General features: G+C 34.1%; 1 protein-coding gene across 2 annotated transcripts in view; it reads right to left on the reverse strand.

The window, feature by feature from the left end:
* The window catches only part of LOC106869755 (E3 ubiquitin-protein ligase RNF113A-like), a 68,774-nt gene that overhangs the window by 17,310 nt on the left and 34,418 nt on the right, over positions 1-17,046 (reverse strand). For both annotated transcript variants that reach the window (XM_089351008.1, XM_089351009.1), the window contains exons 5-7: positions 12,813-12,922; positions 4,452-4,558; positions 2,282-2,371 (exon numbers count right to left, since the gene is read on the reverse strand). In XM_089351008.1, coding sequence (XP_089207134.1) covers positions 2,282-2,371; positions 4,452-4,558; positions 12,813-12,922 — 307 coding nt within the window. The remainder of the gene's footprint in view (positions 1-2,281; positions 2,372-4,451; positions 4,559-12,812; positions 12,923-17,046) is intronic.

A 17,046-nucleotide genomic window follows, 5' to 3' on the forward strand; every position in this document is an offset into this window, starting at 1 on the left:
TAGAACTTCCTAAACATGCTCTTGAATAGTGTTTTGGTCAAATTAGCAGTAGGAGCAGGGCACTGAGGAAGTACACCATGTTGCCACTCATGTCATTTCAGCTTGAATACATCATTGAGCTAGTGCATTTGCTGAATATAAAGCTCTGCGTTGACGGTGTGGTTGTTTTCAAGTATTTCCTGATGGATTAGCTCTTCCCAATCCCACCAAAAGCAAATCATTGTCTTGCATGAGTGCAGCTCTCGCTTGGTTCAAGGTGTCGCTTGATTATTGGGACTCAGCCATTCTCTCCTTTGCAAGCAAACTGGCAAGAATAGAGGATAACTGGAGTTCATCTCTTTATTTAGTATATATGGCACCATCACTGAATCTTTTAACCTTACCTATCATGTGAAGGTAATGTATGAGCCAATTCCTTAGTGGATTGGTGCAATACTCATGGATGAGCTCATTTAATCAATCCTCATTGAACTCTACAGGTTGGCTGGAATACTAAGGTCAAATTTCCTCTCCAACTACGAAAGCAATTTCTGTGCATCTCTTTCAGTAATAATGCCTTCTCATTACATATCACAAATGTCATAATCTTATTTGAAAGCAAAAAGAAGGTGTCAAAAATGCCCATTTTCTTTTCGTATTTAGCACTCCATTACCATGTCTGAAAAGAGGTAAAATTTAATCAAAAATGGTAAACAAAAGTTGTAGAGGAAGAATAGAACTACAAAAAAAAGCTCCATACAACACTATGATAAAAGTATTTTATGTGTTAATTCCAATAATATTGAAAAGAAATGAATGGATTTATGTGACAACCCAATACAATGGGGTACTCAAAAGTAACTAGAAATGTTCTCTGTGGGGCAAACCAGTTGTAATTCAGACTTCTGCTGCTAGAAGTGACTTGATGTAACCCTCAAGCATCAGTCTGCCAACTGGCAGCAGCATCTGAAGTTGTACTGCCATGTGGTACAGCATTGTTTTGTAGTGCTTCTCCCCTGTTTGTCAATGTTTGCAATGGCTGAAATGAAGGAACAGCATGCTTCCAGGAAATTCTATTTTCTACTTGGGCAAATGGCAGCCAAAACAATTGTCATGCTTCAAACAGCTTACAAGGATACTGCCATGAGCAAAACACAAGTTTACAAGTGGTTTTCACGGTTTAGGAGTGGTCACTTGTTGCTTGAAGATCAACCTCATTCAGGATAACTCTTGACTCCTGAACAAATGAAAACATCATAAAAATTCATGAACTGATCTTGGAGGATTGTCACCAAACAATTGACAAGCTTGTTGATATGATTGGTGTATCATGGAACTCCTACCAATGAATTTTGAGAAAGGAGTTAAAAATTAAAAAAGTTGCAGCAAAATTTGTGACTCATTTGCTCACAAAAAATCAAAAGCAGTCACAACTGAATGTGTGTCATGAACTGAAAGAACAGTTAGAAGTTGATAAGAACTTTTTTCAAAGGTAATCACTGGTGATGAAAGCCGGAAACAAAGCAACAATCAAGTCAATGGAAGAGTTCAATGTCACCACACCCCAAAAAAGTGTGTTGAGTGAAGTCCAATGTCAAGACAATGCTGATTTGTTTCATCAATGCAAAAGGAAGTGTCCACACAGAATTTGTTTTTTCCTGGTCAAACTGTTAACCAGACATTTTACTCGAAAGTTCTGAAGCATGAGACACAGTGAGACAAAAACGTCCTGGCCTGTGGCAAAGTGGAGAGTGTTGGATTCATCACGACAATGTGCCTGCGCACACCCCCTTTAGGGTGAGACAGTCTTAACCAAAAATGGCATGACTCTGCTTACCCACCCTCCCTATTCACCTGATCTTGCTCCTAGCAACTTTTTTGTCACCCCAAATGAAGAAAGTCCTTAAAGGAAAACATTTCACAGATGTGGAAAAAATGAAAAATATGATAGAAGCATTAAAAGGCATCACTTTGCAAGAGTTCCAGGACTGCTTTGAACAGTGGAAAACACATCTGGACCAATGCATTGCTTTAAATGAAGAATACTTTGAAGGCGATAAAAGTGTAAACATGTAAAACTAAGTGAATAAAATTAATATTGCGAAATTCCTGTTTCTTTTGGGTACCCCCTCGCATTTACATTCTTAACATTATTCATTCTATCTACCCTCATAAAAATTCCTTTCAATTTTTAACATCTCAATCACTATCTTAGACCAATGTTAACCATCCATTTGGTCTTATCAATCATCCCAGTATTCTGTTTTTACTTATATTTGTATAGAGCATCATATTTACTTACCACCTTCTCCATAAGTACCTTTATCCATTTCTCTTTCCAACTGCCAGCCATGCTTATAGTCCCCACGGTCATGAAGAAATTTACAACTATCTGAAATAAAAAGGATCGCCAAAAAATATTTTTCTGTAAATGTCATAAACAAGTAGATAAATTTTTTTTAATGATTTTGCAGAATATCATTCTATTACTTTAGTGACATTTACCATGACAAATGAAAATATACAATAAAGTAAGTCAACAATTTGGTGTCAATTACTTATTCTTGTCATTCAACTTATCACTTCACCACCTTAAGAAAACTAAAGTTTTATATTCAGTTATGAAGATAATTATATTTTTCATTCATAATGAATGATATCAAACACAGAGAGGAAAGCTTTCCCACACACGCCCAAGGCATTTTTGTATTTTGCTCTCAGAAGCAGTTTCCATCTGGTGTGACTTAATTTCGATGCAGCGGTACGTGACTGTGCATTTTAAGATATTCTTAATCACATCAGATGGAGGGTTTAGAGCTACCCTTCTCCCATTCCTTTTACAATTTTTCTGGCCATTTTTCAGATCTTCTTATCTATGTGGAAATCTTCCAAATTTCTCACCACAATCGCAAAAGAAACCTTCTTTGCAGAGGAGGTGGTTGTGGCAGCAATGGAAGTGGTAATATTCACATTTCTAAATTTCACTTTGTTAGTATTGTTGTTGCTATTGTTTATATTGTTGTAATAATAATAATAATAATAATAATAATAATAATAATAACATTTTTTAAAATTTTTCTTTCACTTGTTTCAGTCATTTGACAGCAGCCATGCTGGATAACTACCTTTAAGCGGACAAGTCAACCCCAGGACTTATTCTTTGTAAGCCTAGTACTTATTCCATCAGTCTCTTATGCCAAACCGCTAAGTTACGGGAACATAAACATACCAACATCAATTGTCAAGCGGTGGAGGTACAGACACACAAATACATACATACATATATATATATAGATGTATATATATATATATATATATATATATATATATATATATATATATATATATATATATATATATATATGACAGGCTTCTTTCAGTTTCCATCTACCAAATCCACTCACAAGGCTTTGGTCGGCCCGAGGCTATAGTAGAAGACACTTGCCCAAGGTGCCACTCAGTGGGACTGAACCCGGAACCATGTGGTTGGTAAGCAAGCTACTTACCACACAGCCCTCATTACATCCTACCATTATTGCTTCTTTTCATTATTCCTTCAAGTATTGTCACTCCTATTTTACCATTTTATTCTATACTGTCACTCAAATCACAATATTTCTTCTTCATACTCACACTTCTTTTTCTTTCTCATCCAAGTTTATCTTCTGCAATCACTCTTTCTTCTAACCACTTTATTGGTCACATAACTCTGAACAGAGAAGCATGTCATTCAGCAGGGTAGTAGGCTGCTTCATTAATGCTGGTGCCACAATAAAAGATACACAATACATTCCAATAAAGTTGTTGAATGAAAGGAGACAACATAGGAGTGATAAAACTCTTTGTCTAGTCTTGTGAAGGACATGACAACCTCTGTAATGCCAGTGCTACAACATAATGCATCCAGTATACTCTCTAAAATGATTGCTGTTAGGAAGGGTATCAAAGTGTAGAAACCATGCAAAAAAATTTTTAAATATAAGCAAGATGAGCCAGACACCGTCCACTTACCCATCTAAGAGGACAATAACTCTGAATAAGAACTGTAATAACCCATCTGTAATAACCCATGCAGTGTAGAAAGCAGATATAAAGCTATGGCAGTGATGATAAACTCATTCCTCTCTCTCTCTCTCTCTCTCTCTCTCTCTCTCTCTCTCTCTCTCTCTGCCTGTGTGCACACACCACCAAGTTACAGTGTACTTGTGAAAGCTGATCAAGATTAATTATTAACATTAATATATATGCCATATATATAATTTAAAGTAAAAAGAAACTGTTTTTAGATTTTAAAAAATCATTTTATCCTAAAAGTTACATTTACATAAAGTATACCACATAATCAACTCTGTGTTATAATTACAAATAGTACAGTACAAACATTGTTAGAAATACATTATTAAAAATAATTAATATCAGCAACAGAAGCAGAAATAATTATATCCTAAACAATTGCAAAAAGATTTAAATACCTCCAAAACCACAAAAGCCAGTTTCTTTGTAATCTTTACAGATATCAGGTTGATAATCCCACCGAACAGTAGCACGAAGATTGGCAGGTGCTCTGATTGGACCTTTCCTAAAATTTAAAGTGAATAGTTTTCATATTTTGTCATTCTTTGTAACAATGCATGATAGTTACTTAATATTCTTCTAATATAATACCTAATTTCAGCTATTATTTTAACATATTCAGTCCTATCTATAGTTATAAACTATGGTTACAATTTTTTTTTAAATAGTCATAATTTTTAAATGACATCAACTCCCATTAATATATCACTTAAGTTTAATAAATAGATATTTATGTTTACATTAAAAACTTATTCATTCCCCAAATTAATAAGGTTTCCTTTGCTTTTCATTATTTTATGATTTTCTTCTAAGCATCTGCAGAATTTATTATTAATTTTGTAACTAGGTGCATGTGCTAAAATTTTCCATTTAGTTAACTTTATTTCTTTTCAGTTGCCATATTTTTCTTGATAATCCTGTACTATTCATTTTATTTTAGTCCCTAAATGTCGATTCATGATACGCTATTCTGAATTTAACCCAGTCCTCTGTTGACCCAGTATAGAAAAATTTACTCATGTCTTGTGCAGTTATTGTCACTTGGTATATAAAGCTTTTTCTTATGCAACGCCTGTCTAACTTACATCTTTCAGGGTCTCTACAATTACAGTTTTTATTTTGCAAGGAATTTGTAATATTCTCTTTTGTAGATTCATTATAGGTCTGTATAGGTATTTTTATAGCCAACCATATTATTCTTACTATTTTCTTCTATCTTTTTGTTATAAGTTTTACTATCCTTTTCTGGGTTTTTTTTTTTTTTTTCATAGAATTTATCCAGTTTTCTGTTATTTATCGATGATATTATCCTAAATAGGTTTAGAGAAACAGAGAAGCCAAATCTTATATATTTGCCATTAAATATTTTCCATATCTAGTGTTTTTAAAGTTTTTATTTATAATCTACCTAATAGATTTAACAAAATTGGCCTTTAATTGTTTAGCAAAGGGAATTATGGTCCATATAGTTTTGTCTGAGTCTTCCTTATTCCTATATTCATTTTTGTCCCAATATAGTTTTTATTCACACATGGTATGAGTTTTTTCCTAACTATCTTTTTATTACTTGTACTCTCCTCAATTATATTTTTCTTTTTACTTATCTTATTCTTGCTATTCTTATTCTTTATTACAAGGTTAAAATAATTATTATTTATCCAAATGTTATTTTTCAGTTTCCGACCACCTATATTATTAGCATTATTTCTCTCTCCATTGATTGTTTAATTCTAATTTTACAATTATCTTGTTTAACATATTTATTGTTATTATTATTATTATTATTATGAATTTTCATTTTTACATTAAATTATAACCATAGTTTATAACTATACATAGGACTGAATATATTAAAATAACAGCTGAAATTAGGCATTATAATAGAAGAATATTAAGTAAATAAAAATAATATAACAGTCAAATAGCCAGAAAAATGTAATAGAATTTTAACCGATCAAAATTGATTATAACTATGTGCATTTATAAGAACATACTGGATATGAGAAAGTATGTTTATGTATGAAATGCTTATGTATGAAATGCTAATATGTATACAGCCAGATAAACATGAGTATATATGGATTCAGGTGTATATGTTTGCCTGGATGTGAACATATTGCTGTGTTTATATATGTATATCTTTATTATATATATGTAATTTTTCATATTTGTATAAAAAAATTTTGTGTACATGAATAAGTAGGAATATAGGTACTTTCAATAAGTAAAAAGTGTATTTCTACATAGAAAATATATTATATATATTCTATTCTTTTATTCTTTTACTTAGTTCAGTCATTTTACTGTACCCATGCTGGAGCACCACCTTTCGTCAAGCAAATCACCCTCAAGACTTATTCTTTGTAAGCCTAGTACTTATTCTATTGGTCTCTTTTGCCGAACCGCTAAGTTATGAGAACGTAAACACACCAGCATCGGTTGTCAAGCAACGTTGGGGGCGGGGCAAACACAGACACACAAACATACACACACACACACACACACACACACACACACACACACACACACACACACACGAGAGGCTTCTTTCAGTTTCCATTTACCAAATCCACTCACAAGGCTTTGATTAGCCTGAGACTATAGTAGAAGACGCACTACGCAGTAGGACTGAACTCGGAACCATTTGGTTGGTAAGCAAGCTACTTATCACACACTCACTCCTGCACCTATACATATATATAAATTTTAGTATAATATAAATATATGAATTCTATTTTTCAGGGGTTATTTAATATATCCAATTATATAAAGGAAGGTATGAGGAAATAACCAATATTTTAGTATCAAAGTAGTTTAAATTGAGAAACATATATTGAATAAAGTAATCCTCTCTATTTTGATTATGATTTTTGGATATGTAGTATATTAATTTACATTATGTTGATGTTATACATCTATTCCTTATGCTGTATTGCATAACAGAATTATAAACCATATTATGTAAGATAGATGTATATATGTGTATGTATATTTGTTATGGATAGGTGTACACATGCTTCATGTGGTAATATAAAGCATACATATCATTGAGACAGACAGAATACCTAACTCCAAATCCCAGTATGCTTATATACTAAGAAATTACTGCTGATCAATAAGTACATGTGTACATGAGCAAAAAATATGTGAACAAATATGTAGGTATGAGCATGTGTATATATATGTGTATAATATAAAAATATATAACATATGTGGATACATAAGATGAAAAAAATATATATGTATATTGAAATATAAGTATAATAATAATAATAATATATATGTGGGAGTGTATATGTTTGTATGTATATACATGTGTATATATTGATTAAACTAGTATCTTTACTTAGATTTTTATAGATATTTAAGAGTCATATTTAGAACTATGAAATAACAAAATATTCTATAAGAATGTTGTTGTTGTTTGTTCCCTCTCAAGCCATGCCTGGTTCATAAGGGCTGGTTTCCAGGTTTCATTGGCATATAGGTTTCCCACCTGGACAGGACACCAGTGTTATTGTTTTGTGACTTTACCCCTAATTGTAGTGTGATCGTGTATGTGTGTATACATACATACAAATATTTATTTATATTCGCATATAAACTTCTTGATAATTTATTTAGTCTTTGTATTATTTATATACACTCCATTCAAATAAGTATATACAGATATGTGAGTATGTATGTATGTGTGCATGTATATAAACATATGAATGTACATGTATGTGTATGTATATATATACTCATGCCTAATTCATTTGACCGGTTAATGGTTGTCCAACCGTAGCTAAGCCAAGACAGTTTAAAACAATACATGACCAATTGGATGAGGGGACTGAAAAGCAAAAATTACCCCTCCCCACTACCAGCAGGATTCTAACTTCTCCATAAGCAGAAAAATAACAGAGTAACTCATTGCAGGTTTGCAGAAGTCTGGACATTATTGTAACAATTCTCACGAAATATTTTTACATAAATTCCTCCATCACAAACAGGACTGACACGTACATACTCCATAGGTTTCAGATATAAAAAAAATATATATATATAGGCGCAGGAGTGGCTGTGTGGTAAGTAGCTTGCTTACCAACCACACAGTTCCGGGTTCATTCCCACTGCGTGGCACCTTGGGCAATGTCTTCTACTATAGCCTCGGGTCAACCAAAGCCTTGTGAGTGGATTTGGTAGACAGAAACTGAAAGAAGCCTGTCGTATATATGTATATATATATATGTATGTGTGTGTATGTGTTCATGTGTCTGTGTTTGTCCCCCCAACATCACTTGACAACCGATGGTGGTGTGTTTACGTCCCCATAACTTAGCGGTTCAGCAAAAGAGACCAATAGAATAAGTACTAGGCATCCAAAGAATAAGTCCTGGGGCCGATTTTCTCGACTAAAGGTGGTGCTCCAGCATGGCCGCAGTCAAATGACTGAAACAAGTAAAAGAGTAAAAGAGTATATATAGGTCTGGACATTTTGTTGGAAATATAGCAATAGGAATCAAGGCACCATTCCTCCTTTCCAAACGCAACTAATGCCTATGTACCAGGGAACAAACATGTATGTACGGGAATGCTTATGTATACATATGTGTATGTATGTATGTATGTGTGTGTGTGGGTATATATGTGTCCTCCTCATGTATAATAACAATAATAATTGACTCATTGGTGTGCATGTATAGACATTTATGTATGTACATTTAAATGTACATATATGTATTCATGTATTTATGTTTATTTATGTATATCTATATGTTAAACTACGCATATATATGTGAGTCTTTATGATTTTTTATATGTTTATATTTGTATGTTGTAAATTAACTTCATGAACTTTATAAAATCTCTGAAGAGGCCTAGAGAATCATTCATGTACCTCTATTTCATCCATTTCATCTATCAATTACTTCAGCCTACTGGAGTTATATAGATAGAATGAGGCATGTCACCTCTAGACTGAAACAACTGTAAAACATTGTCCCATCTTCAGTCACTAGATGTCCTTTTTAATTACTGATATGACATAATATGTCACATGTGTTTGCATATTGTTTTTATTGTCCTCTTAATTAAAAGATAAACAGGTAAATTGATATAATACAATGTCTGCAAGTTGATGAATACCACATATTCTCCTCCATTTTCTTACTGCTATATAAATTTAGGGTAAAATTTCTTTTTACCCGCAAACAATTATTGCACTTGGAAAAAACACTAGTGTAATAATAATTGAGTATCCTTCCGACACAGTATATTGGATAGATATTATCCCTTAGTGGGTTGGATTCACAACCCCTAACTTTCTTGGATTTTATATATATATATATATATATATATATATATATACTAACAGTATTAGGGAAAAAATTCCAAATTTACAGGGAAAAATTCAATTTAATATATCAAAATTAAATTAAATTTCACAATATATAATATACAAATGTATAATTTAGAGACAAAAACCACAATTATTTAATTGACCCATGAAAATCCACAATCACATATAGAAAAATTTAATATTTTTGAATAGAATTGATTTTCGATTGATTTATTTTGAATTGATTTGATTTTTATTTTATTTTCTATTTGAAAATATGGTTATGAAACACATGCAGTCATTTTTACTATTTTAATATTTACTACTTTGTACTTTTTTGATTTTTATTATAGGTCTTCTTAGTGTATTTACTTATTAAATTTTTCTATGTGTGATTGTGGATTTTCATGGATGAATTAAATAATTGTGGGTTTTTTTCTCTAAATTATATATATATACATATTACATACATATAAGAGGAATGACCTGGGATACAAGCTACAGTAGCATTTACCCTTAATGGTTAGCCGCATTTAGGTGGCAAAGATACTTCACGTTGTTGTGCAGCTACTGTTTATACCTCGTTCAGTAAGAGTTTTAGATGGAAAAATAGGAGTGGAAATGACATTTCAAGCATGGCTTTTTGTTGGAAAGAGGAAGAAGTCTAGAGGGGAGTAAAAGGAGGAAGAAACAGATGGTCTGGAGAAATGTGTTGTTACATGGTTAAAAAATAACTGACCAGAAGTGGAGAGAGAGAGAGAGATAAAGTGGTTTTTGAAGGCAGGAGAGAGCAAAAATGGCCAGTGTGTGTGTTTGTGGAGTGTACATCTGTATATATGTTCTTTGTGTGTGTGTGGGTGTGTGGGTGTGTGTGCATGTGTGTGTAGGTGGTAAGTAGAGTGTCTGTATATTAGGGAGTGCAACATGGGATGATAGTATATGTGTTTATGTTTATATGAGTGTGTATGTAAGAAAGTCAATCTAACAGATTAGTAGCAGTAGGGTTTAGCAGTTGAAGATAGGTAATGTGTTGTGTGTGTGTGTGTGTGTCCCTGTGTGTATGCATGAGTGTATGTGAGTGCATGTGCATGGGTGTGTGTGTGTGTGCATGTATGTGTTCGCGTGTAAGTGTTTGTATATGGGTGTGTGTGGAGTTTTGTATGTGTGTATGCAGTAGAAAAGTTGTGTGGGTGGGGGTGTAAGTTATGTATGTGGGTGTGGGTGGAAGATAAATGGAGAGAGAAAAGGCAGGGAAACAGCTGAGGAAAAAAGAATGAGAGGGAAAAGAAAGTTGGAAGCAGTTACATGAACAAGGGTCAGTAGGATTATGTCCAAACAATGTGTGAGTTTGTAATGTGAAAATGTACTGTTGTAACTGTCAAAGTTTAGTGGTGGTAGTTCCATGGTTCTAAGGCCAAGCCAAAGACAAATGAGGTGTTTGGTAGAGTGGTTGGCTGAGCAGAAGCGATGGGAGACAGGGGTATATTTTTAGAGACAGGGGTATATTTTTAGAGGCAGATATCTGGGGTCTGGAGAAAGGGAAGGATCCAGGACAAGTGGGAGTAGGGAAAGGGGGGAACCACAGACCATAGGTCACATAGGTTTTAGGTGCATCTGGAGGAAAAAGGTGGGTTGGAGAAAACAGGTAAAGTCATGGAACTAGATAGAAGTTGGAAGGTCCATAGGATTTTCCAACAAAGGGGTAGAGTAGAGGGATGGAAAAAGAGGAGAAAGGGGATGCAGTTGGGAGACAGGTGTGGAGGAGAGTGGGCTGAGGTGCAATAAACTTGGTGGCATGGACAAAGGTATCCACAACAAATAAGCAGATGAGCCAAGTACTGAGACTGAGACACACACATATATCAAAAAGAGGCACAGTAAAGTGCAACACACAAACAAAATCAGGCTCGATAGTAGGCTCCACAATCCACTCTAGTATCCAATATAATAAAAACATAGGGCACCAAAGAACAGCTGTCATGTCTAAGGGTGATGTGGATTCAAGTTCCATGGATAGCCTTCAACTTTTTCTATCCAAAACAGTTTTTCAACCCAACATTTACATGCTACTATTCCAACACACGATTATTTCACATTCTCTCAAAAATTTATAAATTCTAATGAGATCAACAAAATACAATTCTTTATGGTAAGAATAAAGTTTCTAAAACAGATAAATTCAAAGGATTGCTTGATCCCATGATAGAATGCCTGTCATGTCTACAGATGTGGGTCTAAGTTCCACAATTGTTATGCTAATAGCTATTGAGCCAGAAGTACATGTCCACAACTGTCCTTCTATCTCTAGACAATAAGCCTTGGCTGGTAGACAACTTCAGTCTTTAATGATGATAATAAGATCAAAAGCTTTACTCATATTAGAGAAATTATTAACAAGCTTCTGTGCTTCTTTGATAGATGCTGCAACAAGTCCAGCATCATCAGCAAACAGGAAGTTACATAGTGTTGCCATTCAGTTAATTGCTTTGGTTTTGAAGTACTGGTGATTGAAGAAGCTGCCACTGATCCAGAATTTGAATTGTATATTGACAAAGAAAAGAGAAAATTGTTTTATTTTAGCTGTAAAATTCTTGATTCAAATTATTATAGAACAAGTCCAATTATACCAAACCTTATTTCATTAGGGACAAGTTGTAACAGATCAGAAATATATGATTCTTGTAAAAAATATTTTATTGTTCCAAAAGTGAAATGAAAAACTTATCTCACTAAGGTCAAATTCTGTTCTGTGTAACCAAATCCAATTAGTAAATCTTAAGCCATAAAGGTTACTGCATACAGAGAGAGAGAGAGAGAGAGAGAGAGAGAGAGAACTTTTGTGATCAAAGTCACAAAATATCATACCATAAGCCAAGCAAATAATTATTTCATGACAAAGAATAAGTTATCTTATTTCTACTTAATGGAAGCTAACTTTGACTACTCCACATTAATGACTCTACAGCACAAAAATGTCTCAGAAAATTTATCTCCCAACAAAATAAATGCAGCAAAAGAGCAGTAGACTGAAAAAGAAGTCTTTAGAAAGACTTAAGTAGCAAATTAAAAAATATAAAATAGCAACAATAGAAAATATGTTACAACTGAAACCTAACATACTTATGTAAGAACTTTAGGAGACAAAAAGACACTACATGAAGTCCTGACCAAATTGAAAACAATTATAATAGAATATTAAGACATATTGATATTGCAGAATGCAACTGAAATAAAAAGGCAGATAAGGTGTGGGAGAAAATGATTCAGAAAATAAATGTATAATAGAAACAACAATTCTATTATGGCCACATAACAACCAAAGCTAAATGAGAAAAATCTGTTAGTTGAAAAGAAATCTAAGACAAAGATAAAATATAGCTCTAAAAAATGAATAAATTAGATTCTATAGGATAAAATCTCAGATCAAATGACTTACCTCACATTTCCACTTGATGCATTACCCTGAGCAGTATCCTTTTTCTCATAATACTGAGCATAGTTATTTATCCCACGATAGAGCTTGTCATCTTCTTTACCTTTTAATCCCTACAGAATAATAAAAGGAAAACAAGTTCAACATTTAGCATTGTCAGCTCATTCAAACATACATTCATACACATACAAATGTACATTAGTAACTGACTAGAAGAATGAGTACCCAACATCTGAAAGGTGAACAAACAATTGATGACTTTCAAACTTAATGTTTTATGTGATCCCATTTCACTCATAAATCCTGGCTTTAAAAAAATTATGATCACTGTCTGCAGTAAATATTTGGTATAAGAGAAGTAACCTCTTAATCTCCAAATTAAACATAAATGACTGGATAGAACACCACAACAAATTTTTGTGCTTCTAAAGTGTTACTAACTCAGTTTCCACTAAAAGCCTGAGCTATGGGCTTATGTACCAGAGATAAAAAGGAAAGAAGTATGGTTAGAGAAGAGAAAAAAAATACTAAATAAAATCATCCTACAAATGAAGGCAGCCTCTAATCTCACTGAATGGATATATGGCAATGCCACCACAGCATAGTTTAACCTTTTCAATACCAACCCACTTGAGATCACCTCTGGTTCTCTGATACATACTTCTGGTTTTGAAGTGATTTAAATTAACATTTTCCATCAACATTTTGTCTTAATTTATGTCTCAACTAACAAATAATTAATGAAAAAATTATTTTCCTAAATTCTTCATTATTTTCAAAACTAACTAAAACACCTACAGTGTATTTCAACAGAAATATGGTAACAAGAGGGTTGAGCATGTAAATGACAAACTCAATGGAAAGTTTATACAGTTTATACAGAGTATTACTAGGTATCACTATAGTGTGCTGTAGAAGGGTGACAAGCACAGTTTGACCATGCAAAAACACACTTTTTGCTTGATCATTTATATGTTGTTAAAATACATTTTTTATGCAGAAAATTATATTATCTTTTGAGAGTTTTAGATGTGAACTTTCTTCTCATGTAGTTTTGATCAAAACCCAACACTTACCATGCCAGGATTCCTCAATCACCCTGGTATTTCCATAAAATTTGTCCTGTTTTTTTTTTTTTTACTACTGTACAGTAGCCCTCATTTTAGTTCAATGTGCTGGAGCACTTTAACTCAATTTGTGTTGAAACTCATACAGTCATGAAGAGGATTTTTATTCATTTATTTTTGATATAAAAATTGATAGGGGTAGGTCAGGTAATCATTATGAAATAGAAAAGCTAAAATAATATCATTAATTTTCACTTAGAAAAGAACATATCTTCCTCAAGATTTTTTATACCTTAAGAAAGAAATATTTCTCATGCATTCAATACAGTCATTGCCAAAATCTGGCTATGATACACCGAAAAAGCACAAAGTCAATAAAGAGGGTGGCTCTGTAATGCTACTTGTCAAACAGATGTATTCCTGTGTGATGAGAGGTCAAACAGAACATGAATTTAAGGCTTCAAATATCAAGTTTGAGCCATAATTTCAAGAAATAGTCAAACTAATTACTAAGTAAACTTATATTTCTATGAAAAAATGTACAAGATATGTCTTCTAGAGCCTAAAATTAGCACAGAACTGTCACATTGAGAATGTTGTTTATTACCTCCCATTGTTTTAAAGTGTGGAGAGCAATGTCTGGATTTTACCTAGCATATATTCTTGTACATGTAAATTTCATTTTCTTTGATCAAATTTCACCCATAAAAATTATATTGTATAATGAATATTATAATGGAATAATTACTATGAAGCATTGTGTAGAATATATTGTACAAAAGATCGTGGGTAAGGCCAAAGCAATGTGAAGTAAATGCAAGGTAAATCACATTGGCAACATTCGTCAATTTCTTGAAAATGGGGTCATAACCCTGAAATATTGAAGACAAGGTAGGTCTACATTAATTCGCATATTTAGTTTCTTGTGATTTACCTTGCATTTACTTCACACTGTTTTGGCCTTATCCACAATCTTTTATACAATATGAATATTATTTTGTAGACTATTAAAGGCCGATATGATGTTTTTTCTTTTCCAGTTTGGCCTTGGAGAGCAATCTATGACTGGGGAGCTTTCAAGGAAGATGATAAGTTACAGGAGAGGTACACAGTAGAGGTGAGGAACAGGTTCAATGCTCTGGGTGGAGAGGCAGAGGTGAGAGAGATTGGAGGGACTGCGGAGAGTGTGACAAGGAGATACGGGTACTTCACCAAAGCAGTGACAGAAGCAAGTGAGGTCCTGGTTCCAAGGAGAGAGAAAAAGAGGAAGAATATCAGGTCTACAGACCCAAAGTATGTGCAGCGAGAGAACATCTGAAAGCTGCCACAGACCAATTCCTTGCTACGGAGGAGAGGAAGGAGAATGTGGAGGGGATGAAGGAAGAACTCTGTACCGCTTACAGAGAAGAAGCACTGATGGAGAAGATCAGAAGTGTGGAGAGAGCAGTTGATGGGCCTAGGTGTAAAAAGAGCTGGACAATCATCAATGAGATCACAGGGAGGAAGAGATGGAGTTCAAATCAGATCCAGAGAACAGGGACCAAGGATAGGAAGAGTAAATGGCTGGACCATTTAAAGACTCTACTAGGAGAGCCACCTTCCACAACCCAGAACACTGTGGAGATCAGGTGGTTGTTTGAGGAACTGGATACTGAGGCAGGACCCTTCACCAAAGAGGAGCTTCAGAGAGTCAAGAAGATCAAGGAAGGCAAGGCTTATGGAGAAGATGGAGTGGCACCAGAGGTGATGATGAGATGTGATTTTGATGATATCGTCCTGGAGTTCTGAAACCAGGCACTGGAAAAAGGAGTTGCTCCGAATCAGAGGAGGATCAGTAACATCATCCCAGTGCCAAAGAAGGGAGATCTCTCTAACACCAACAACTAAGGGGGATCTCACTGATGTCACTTGTGGAAAAGACCCTCAATAGGATGATTCTTAACAGGATCCAGCCCAAGCTAGACAATAAACTCAGGGACAACCAGGAACAACCACCAATCACATCATAATCCTGAAGAGGATATTAGAAGGAGCTATTGAAAAAAGTCTTCCTGCTGTCATGGTTTTCATTGACTTTAGGAAGGCCTTTGATTCTGTGGACCATCACTGCCTGATGAAGATCATACAAGCTTATGGAATTCCCAAAAAGATACTGGAGCTGATATCACTGCTCTACACCAACACCAGAGCCCAAGTCATTACACCTGATGGGATGACAGAGTTCTTCGATATACTGGCTGGAGTGCTTCAGGGAGATACATTAGCTCCCTACCATTTTATCGTTGTGGTGGACTACTGTGTACACTTTGCATTGGAGAAACACCAGGACTCTGGCTTTACTGTAGTGGCAGCTCAGAGCAGGAGGGTCAAGGCTAAAAAAATATCAGATGCTGAATTTTCTGACATTATAGTTCTGGTGACAAACACAGTGAAGGAGGCAGAGGAGTAGATGCAGGAGGTAGAAATTGTATGCCAAATTATGATGATGTATGTATATATATATATATATATATATATATATATATATATATATATATATATACATATGCATATGTGTATGTTTATATATCATCATCATCATTATTATTTAACATGCATTGTCAATGCTGGCATGGGCTGGACAACAAAAATGAGAACAGGATTGCCAATGGGAATTGAACCACATATGTATCAACTACCACTTATATACAATTATATACACACAAATATTATTATTGTATGTTGTGATGACAAGAGACAATCTTGGACATCAAAGGGTTTCAATTGGTATGTGTTTGAGATATAATGAAATGAATTTCGATGGTTGTGGATTGCATTTACTTGAGTGTATCGTCCGTTAAAGTGTGTTTGTGGTTTTTTTAATTGTAATTTATGTAGATTGAATAGTCAACGCTTACACTCATAACACAGACATTTGAATTAATTTTTACAATCCAGCCGTCATTTCACCCGGGATTTTGTCTTTCTGAAACCAAGAATCCTGAAGTGCCTTATATGTAATGGAACTGTGAAGATCATCATCATCATTGTTTAACGTCCGCTTTCCATGCTAGCATGGGTTGGACGATTTGACTGAGGACTGGTGAAACCGGATGGCAACACCAGGCTCCAATCTAATTTGGCAGAGTTTCTACAGCTGGATGCCCTTCCTAACGCCAGAAAAAACATAT

The sequence above is a fragment of the Octopus bimaculoides genome, chromosome 4 (genome assembly GCF_046866305.1).
Source record: "Octopus bimaculoides isolate indiv1 chromosome 4, ASM4686630v1, whole genome shotgun sequence".
In the NCBI taxonomy this organism is placed as follows: domain Eukaryota; kingdom Metazoa; phylum Mollusca; class Cephalopoda; order Octopoda; family Octopodidae; genus Octopus; species Octopus bimaculoides.